The sequence below is a fragment of the Cibotium barometz genome, chromosome 19 (assembly GCF_041138505.1).
Source record: "Cibotium barometz isolate CiBa-2024 chromosome 19, ASM4113850v1, whole genome shotgun sequence".
Lineage (NCBI taxonomy): Eukaryota > Viridiplantae > Streptophyta > Polypodiopsida > Cyatheales > Cibotiaceae > Cibotium > Cibotium barometz.
In genome coordinates, this window is record NC_141064.1 from 5,129,024 (window position 1) to 5,137,379 (window position 8,356).

Below are 8,356 nucleotides of genomic sequence, written 5' to 3' on the forward strand. Positions count from 1 at the left end.
TGGATCGTAAAAGGAACCCTCTTGTTTCAAAGCTTTGTGATATCTAGGCAAAACTCAAGGAGTTGGGAAGAAGGGGGGAATATAGCAATGCCTACTCATGCATAGGTGGACCGTGGGATTATACCCTTGTGTGTGTAATGGGAACTACTATATGTTTATAAAAAGCAATTTTACATTTACTCTATTGTGTGTGTAATGGGAACTACTATAACCTCTTTGTCAAGTTAACTTGGGGCCAATTTATATGATAGCAAGACAATATGGTGAAAGCCCATGGCCCATAGTGAAAGCCTTGTCCAAAGAGGCAGCTTGATGAACTCGATCTCACGGGCGCAAATAGAAGTTATCTTTATGAGCCCACCCATGTTGAAATTTGAGGGCGTGCCTTGCTTGATCTTCAACTTTGTATAGGTGGCAAATGCACATGGCCGTCTCGCGTAAAGTATAGATGCACTAAATCTAAACTGTTCTCTGAACCGTTCGATGAGCCAGCTGGCGGGCATCCGTAAAGCCAATCCGTCGATCAGGATAGACGAGAAAAGAAAAGCTCGAAAATTTTAAAAGGAAATGCACTGTTCTCTGAACCGTTCGATGAGCCAGCTGGCGGGCATCCGTAAAGCCAATCCGTCGATCAGGATAGACAAGAAAAGAAAAGCTCGAAAATTTTAAAAGGAAATGCAATATTGTGAAGAGTGATTTTGAAGTCCGGTAAGGAGTTGGCGTTAAGTACACCTTAGCAGATCGATATCTCTCTCTTGCGTTTGGCTTCTTTCTTTCGTTGGAGAGAGGAGGATCGGGCGTGGAAGCTAGCTAGGGTTTCTGAGCTTCTGCAGGTAAGTGCGCCGAATGCAATCTACGTGCGATTTTAATGTTTCTGTTATTTGCGCCATCTGCTTGCTTCCTCAAGCTCTCTTGCCATCTCTTCTAAACTTTTCTCCAGTTCTGCCATGTCCGAGGCTTCTGCGATTCCTACATTGTGTCAACCATTTTTAAGATTTTCTCCATGTCCAAGATTTTGTGAGGTGCTTAGGTGACTAAGATTTCTGTGATATTCACCATGCTGAAGCTTTCTGCCATATCCAAGGTTTTCGCCATGCTCTCTGAGATCTTCTTCCTGTCCACCGTGTCCAAGATTTTGTGGGGTGCTTAGGTGTCTAAGATTTGTGTGATATTCGCCATGCTGAAGCTTGCTGCCATATCGAGGATTTTCGCCATATCCACAAGCTTCTAAGTTGTCCAAAGTTTCTGTGATTTCCGATCTGTTATCCAAGTTCCCGTTAGAGTTTCGCAAGTTCTGCAGTGGCACGCTAGGATTACTCAAGATCTATCTACGGGCTGTCCGATTTTTGCGACAGTCAAGTTTCCTTCCATGTCCAAGGTTTCCGCCATATCTAATAGCTTTCTGTATTATATCTCTGACTTCCGGGCTTTCTGTTTCTTGCCTGCTGCTGATTTCTGAAAACTTAATGGATCGCTTCTTCTTTGTGCATTAGTGCTTTAGCTTCCTGCATTCTGCTGTTTCTGAGCTGTTTGCAACTTTTCTGATACTGTTAGGGTTAGTCTTGTTTCGTTTTCGTTCGATACAGATCCAGCCTTTATCTGTCATAGCTGTTTTGCTCTTCGTGCATGTATTACCTACAGTCTCCATTGCCATAATAGTCCAGGTGCTATGGTGACTTTACATTTGAGAGATCATTAGGTTGATGGTGAAGATTCTAGATCTAATTGTGATCTTGTTGAAATCTGTCTGCAAATCGGCTACTTGTTGAGGGGCATACTCAATTAAAGACTCCTGCTCTCAGGATGTCTTCGAGGTCTTTGCCTTCTTCTGAAATTTGATTTTTCACTTGCTATTAATGTAGTGGGATGTTCTCAGCATGTATGATGTCAGGTATTATATGCCGTGTGGTGCCACTGCTTTCACTTTCTGCTTGCTATTCTGATACTTTCAGAATATTTCATGCTGTGCACTGCCACTGTTTTTACTTTATTCTGATAAGCAATGTCAAGATGCTGGTACTTTCAGAAGCTTCCATTCTGTGCACTGCTATTGCTTTTGCATTCAACATACGCTGTGATGTAGATTTAGGTTTGGCTGTTGTCTAGTTTTTATGTTGTGTGCTCTCTCTCTTGCATTTACCAACTTTACATTTTCAAGCTGATGGTAAAGGCAAAGATGTAATATTGGTTTTCTTTTCTGCAAAGTTAAATGCTATCTGAGGGGCATGGTGAGTTCTGTCATACTCCTCTATGGATCTGCCAAGGTGTGAAATTTGATTTTTCAGTTTTGTTTTTCATTCAATGTATGAATGTTCTCAACTTGTCAGAGGCTAATCTTATTCCAATATTTTCAGAATCTTGCATGCTGTGGATTGCCATTTCTTTCACAATCATCAAACATACAGACCTGCCTCGCTCAAACCTGCCATTTCTTTCACACCATCAATCATACAGGCCTGCCTTGCGCAGATCAATAAGATCTGGTTCCTGTACTTAAAAGATTTGCCAGCTAATTTATTATTATTGTTGGTTTCCTTCTTATGGTAGCATAGCTCTTAAAGTCCTAGATACTGGTTTACTTCTTTTGCTATTTCTGTAATTAGAGGTGCTTCATATTGGCTGATTTACCTAGTAATACTTGTTTAAAGCTGAATTCCAAGCATGTGCTTCATATTTGACATTGTGAATGCTTTCAACTGCTGGTACACTTCTTGCTTTGCAACTAAAACCATGTTTTTGTTGTATTTCTTTTACTTGTTTGTAGCATGTATTTTTGTACTTGCTTTATGGTTTTACATATTGAACACTTACAATGTTTCAAGATATTTACAGTCTCCTTCGAATTAAACAGCCAGCTTTTCAATCCTTGAGATCCTTATTTCTGGGCTGCAGTAGCTAATGTCCTAGTTTTTTTTACCACTGATGTCCTACTAGCTTTGCAATGCTGCACACCTTTATAGCTTCCATCTTTGCAGTATCTTCAAGATTTTAAAGGTGCCAACTTTGCAATATCAAGCAATGAAAACTCTTGGCAGTTGCCTGATGTATTACACTCCTCAGTGAACTATTCTATTTTTGAATGTCATTTCTGTCCACTCAACTGTCAAGCTTTTTTGTATGTCATGGAGCTTGCATTTGTTGGAGACTCTGGGTGGTATTTTTCCATGTAATGCCTTGTTTTTTGTTTTATTCCAATGTGGCTTACTGTGAGTGCAGGCTGTAGGCAGGCCTTAGTTCGAAATGGAGACCTTCCTCTTTACATCCGAGTCTGTGAATGAAGGACACCCTGACAAGCTTTGTGACCAGGTCTCTGATGCAGTTCTTGATGCTTGCTTGGAACAAGATCCTGAGAGCAAGGTGGCATGTGAAACTTGCACGAAGACGAACATGGTCATGATCTTTGGGGAGATCACCACAAAAGCCAAGGTGGACTATGAGAAGATTGTGCGAGACACCTGTAGGGAGATTGGGTTTGTTTCTGATGATGTTGGTTTGGATGCTGACAATTGCAAGGTGCTGGTGAACATTGAGCAGCAGAGTCCTGATATTGCCCAGGGTGTTCACGGCCACTTCACTAAGAAGCCTGAGGAGATTGGTGCTGGTGACCAGGGCCATATGTTTGGATATGCTACAGATGAAACTGAAGAGTTAATGCCTCTGAGTCATGTATTGGCTACCAAGCTTGGAGCCAAGCTTACCGAAGTTAGAAAGAATGGAACATGTGCTTGGCTTCGCCCCGACGGCAAAACTCAAGTCACTGTTGAGTACAAGAATGAAGGTGGTGCCAGGGTTCCTCTTCGGGTTCATACTGTACTTATTTCAACACAGCATGATGAGACAGTCACCAATGATGAGATTGCTGCTGATTTGAAGGAGCATGTCATCAAACCAGTGGTCCCGGAGAAGTATTTGGATGAAAAGACTATTTTCCACCTCAACCCATCTGGCCGTTTTGTCATTGGTGGACCTCATGGTGATGCAGGTCTTACTGGAAGGAAGATTATTATTGACACCTATGGTGGCTGGGGGGCCCATGGTGGTGGTGCCTTCTCCGGGAAGGATCCCACCAAAGTGGACCGCAGTGGTGCTTACATTGTTAGGCAAGCTGCCAAGAGTGTCGTTGCATCTGGGCTTGCTCGCCGGTGCATTGTGCAAGTTTCTTATGCCATTGGTGTGCCTGAGCCCCTCTCAGTGTTTGTGGATACTTATGGCACTGGGAAGATTCCTGATGCTGAAATTCTGGAGATCATTAAGCAGAATTTTGATTTTCGCCCTGGTATGATTGCCATCAACCTTGATTTGAGGAGAGGAGGGGACAAGCGTTACCAGAAGACTGCTGCTTATGGCCATTTTGGACGGGAAGATCCAGACTTCACTTGGGAGACTGTAAAGCCCCTGAAGTCTGAGAAATTGCAGGCTTGATCTGCAAGGAACTGCAAGGAAGTTGCGGTAGCTAGAGCTTGTACTGAACTATTCTTTTTGGTTGATGATCTATTATATTTTGGGGTTGACAAGATGGGGATTCTGAACAGTCTAAAAAAGTAGAGATTTTATGGTAGAAGGGAGATGTTGGCGGGATCAATCAGACTATTATTCAGTTTGCTCTCTACTATGTAGCTTATCCTGGCCAGCCTGAAATGATTATTCCTGGTGAACTACTCTTGGGAATATCAATATTTTAAATAACGTCTTAGATATTTTGCAAGTGTGAAGCTTTTAAAATTGTCTGATTTATAATAGCTTGTGGTTTTGTTTTTTTACTGAAGTTCTCTTTTTTGATCTTTCTAGTTTTGTTCTGGACCATGGTCTGCCCAGCAGGGTAGATTTTTGGCGTGCAGGGGCTGCACTTTTAAACCAGCCGTATTTTCACCTTTCAGTGTTTTGACGGCAATAGTTAAAGGTTGTTTATATCCAAAATATCTAAACTGGGTGTCAAAATCAATGCTCTGCTGTAGGTTATGAGTAGTGATTTTGGAAGTTTCAATCATTTCAAATGTGAAGTATCTGATTCAATTGTCGGGAGTGTACTTGTTTCAGATGGGATTTGCAGTGGCGTTCTGCTCATATCACCCCGTCCCCAGATCAATGTACTTGGAAATTCTATGTGAACTCCTTTCATATGCCTTTCAAGTGTGGTGTCGTTGTGGTGGGTGGAGCTTATAAGCTTCAACTTTCTCCGTGTTTCCAGTTTCTTGGACGTGCAGAGTTGTGTTTCACCTTAGTTAGCCGAGGAAGGGCCTATGCTTTGGCATTTTGTTGATCTTCTCTCTCGATTTCTTATCTGTTTTTTTTTTTCAATTTTCACGCGTCCTTGCATTTGATCAGATTATGCCTAACACTGTATAGACATAGTTTTGCACCCTCAACGTGTGTGTCGTGGAGTACTTCACAGAATTCTGGTAAAAGCTCCTTGAGGATGGTTATGGAAAGAGTCCAGTTCGCAGCGTTGTCGCAAAAGCATCTTGAGAATGCAGTGCTTGTTGAGGTTCTTTTGTCACCCTTTTGTTGAATTTGTGATTGGGTGTCGACGTTGTTGTCGATGCAGTGCTTGTTGAGGTTCTTGTCACCCTTTTGTTGAATTTGTGATTGGGTGTCGACGTTGTTGTCGATGCATATGCCATTGATCAGGTAAGATGGAGGTGGCCTTATTTGACTTGTAGGGTTGATGCCTCGTGTGACTCTTAGGGTTGATTTTTGACGCCGGTTTTGCACAATCCGCGCAATTCTTTTATTAGTAACCGTCAATGATTCTTTATATATAAAGAATAATGTGTATATATATATATAGCTTTTAGAGCATGCGCACATTTAGGCAACAGGATATTCTCCCTTTCTCGATGCTTTTTCTCATGCTTCTATCTACTTCTCCTGCCACCTTGCACTATTTCTTACCCGGAGTCTGCCACCTGCTCGGCGAAGTGGCAGCTCCCAGGCAAAGGTTATGTTTGGCAGGTTAGCTGGGGTAAATTGGTTGTAGAATAAGTCAAGGGGAGTGAGAAAAGAGAGCATGGCTATTGAGCTGGTTACTGCGCCTATGAGAGCATTGTTGGAGACGTCCAGATATCAGAGGTCGGAGAGGTTGGGCATGGGTAATGGGCATGTGAGGTCGGAGAGGTTGGGCATGGGTAATGGGCATGTGAGCGCGTTGTTGTCGGGGTCAAGAGGTTGCAAGCTTTTGCAGTTGGCGAGTTGGGCAGGGACGGAGCATATGAGAGAGCGTTCACTGAGCTTGAGGGTGCGCGCTGTCCTATGTCCTATGAGATCTGTGACAACGTCAACAGTTTTAGCCTCCGTTCTTCAGCGTTGCCCAACGTCCAACGAAGTCAACAGCCTCCTCTTTAGCGATTCCTGTCCGACCTTACAGAAGTGCCAAGGCCCCAACAATACCTTCATCCCTCAGCAACATCACCTTCATCGCACCCAACGTTTCCCTTTCGAGCGTCCCTTTAGTTCTAAAGCAATAGACTTCTTCCCTTAACGGTTGCTCCCGTCCTTTTACTATATAGGCAAATGCTCACAAGAAATAAAACTATTTTTAAAGCCTGCCAAAGGGTAGGAATAGGTCTATCATCGTATTTCTTCCACACATGATGATAGGGTAGTGATTTCCAAATCCAACAAAGTTACCATCCAAGTTCGATCTAGAAAATAAATACAGGTCCTCTTGTATACACATGTGCCTTTTGGTGTTAGCCCCATTCTTTACCTTGGTGGTTAAATAAAATGTTTTTCCTTTTGAAAGGAGAAAAAAGAGTTTTTTTTGGGTATTGTGTTAAGTGTTTTATGTTTTTCGGAAAGAGAAGGAAAGGGGGAGAGAGAGAGAGAGAGAGAGAGAGAGAGAGAGAGAGAGGAGGCACCAACGCATGTGAGTCGAACACCAACTTTGTGAAGGCCTATGACGCCAGCCCATTTATAAGCTAGGTTGCCGCCATCTTTCATGAAGCAAGGCGGCTAGACAAGCTCCCGCTTGGATCGAAGGAAAATCTAAGGCACTCCAAATCCAAGACAATGGTCTTGTGATGATCTGGTGCGAATGGAGAGGCTAAGGAACCACTGTCAATGGCAAAGCTAGTCGTGTACCCTCCAGGATCAAACGGATAGGTAAGGTACACATTAAGGATCCTCAATATCGATGTTGTGGTAGCACTAGGGTCAAAGGGAAAGCTCGTAAGCTCGTCCACACGACCACGGTGTGAATACGAAACTCAAGGTATCCATCCAAGTGGAATCAACACTCCTAACAGGAGTGTCGAATGGTCTCGATACAAAAGAACCACCATGCATGCTACGATCGAGATGTGCTATATGTGCATCAGAATGATGTGCCACATAGTCGGTAACCATGTGCCCAAAGTGGCATAGAATGCACCCATAGGAAAATGTCCCAGCCCTAAAAAACTTAGGCTCGTGTTGACACCCGTGGGAGCCAAAAGAACATAGCTCGAAGTTGGCGTCGTGCAACATCAAGTGTGAATCAATGCCATCATCCACAAAAAAACCCCTCAAACAATTGAAGGCATGATCCACTACATCGATGTCAGTCGAATCACAATCCGAACCATGCACTACATCCTCAAGTGCAAGATCCTCTGTGTGTGTAATCCATCAAGGTAAAACATGATCAATAGGATCACTGTAAACCTGTGTGTGTGTGTAATCCATCAAGGTAGAAACATGATCAATAGGATCACTGTAAACCTCATCATCATTGGAGATGGATAGTGTCTAAACATGAGAGGTAGGTAGTGTCACAAACCTTGGAATCTCCAAGATCACCAAGGTCACCCCTATAGGAATGTTTTATACCAATCCATGATGCCCCTATATGACCTAGATACCAAGACAGATCTATCTCTAATAACAATGGATCTAAGTAGATATCTACAAATCAAATGAAAAGCTCTCTAGATCCATATGCATAATCCTCTCTGCTACGAGATCTCACCTCAACGAAGCTATCGATATGCCCATGTGCAATGCTTGATTGACCAAATATATGCACTAAACCCAAGTGAATGCTATCAAGTATGCTATGAGAGCTAGGAGTAGAGATAGAATCATAGGTATCCCATGAATAGAAGACCTAAAAGAGTAGTTTGACTCATCTAGCACTAAGGACTCAGGTCTATGCTCCTCAGGCATTACCGTATCCCATCAGCATGTGAAGTATCATCATCCCCAATCGCAAACGCGCCAATGGATGCATCACTAATCAAAAGCTGATCCCCATGATAGTCTAATGCATCACTATCTCCTAATGCATCGCTATGATCCACTAAAAGGTAGGTAGACATAGGCGTATCATCAATCATAAAGCTTGAGAGATTAACACTAAGAACATTGAAAAGTAAAGTGT

General features: G+C 42.8%; 1 protein-coding gene and 1 long non-coding RNA gene across 2 annotated transcripts; both read left to right on the plus strand.

Moving 5' to 3' along the window:
* The first annotated feature begins 673 nt into the window (after positions 1–673).
* On the plus strand, positions 674–4,697 carry LOC147628130 (S-adenosylmethionine synthase 2). The gene is made up of 2 exons (XM_086813166.1): positions 674–833; positions 3,217–4,697. The coding sequence occupies exon 2, from the start codon at positions 3,241–3,243 to the stop codon at positions 4,420–4,422; it is 1,182 nt and encodes a 393-aa protein (XP_086669292.1). The 5' UTR covers positions 674–833; positions 3,217–3,240; the 3' UTR covers positions 4,423–4,697.
* Positions 4,698–5,914: 1,217 nt separating this feature from the next.
* LOC147628131 (uncharacterized) lies at positions 5,915–7,483 on the plus strand. The gene is made up of 2 exons (XR_015268058.1): positions 5,915–6,069; positions 6,106–7,483. It is a non-coding gene; the product is annotated as an uncharacterized LOC147628131 (long non-coding RNA).
* Positions 7,484–8,356: the final 873 nt, after the last annotated feature.

Coding starts and splice junctions, on each gene's coding strand:
- LOC147628130 (XM_086813166.1), top strand. CDS start 3,241: ATGGAGACCTTCCTCTTTACATCCGAGTCTGTGAATGAAGGACACCCT.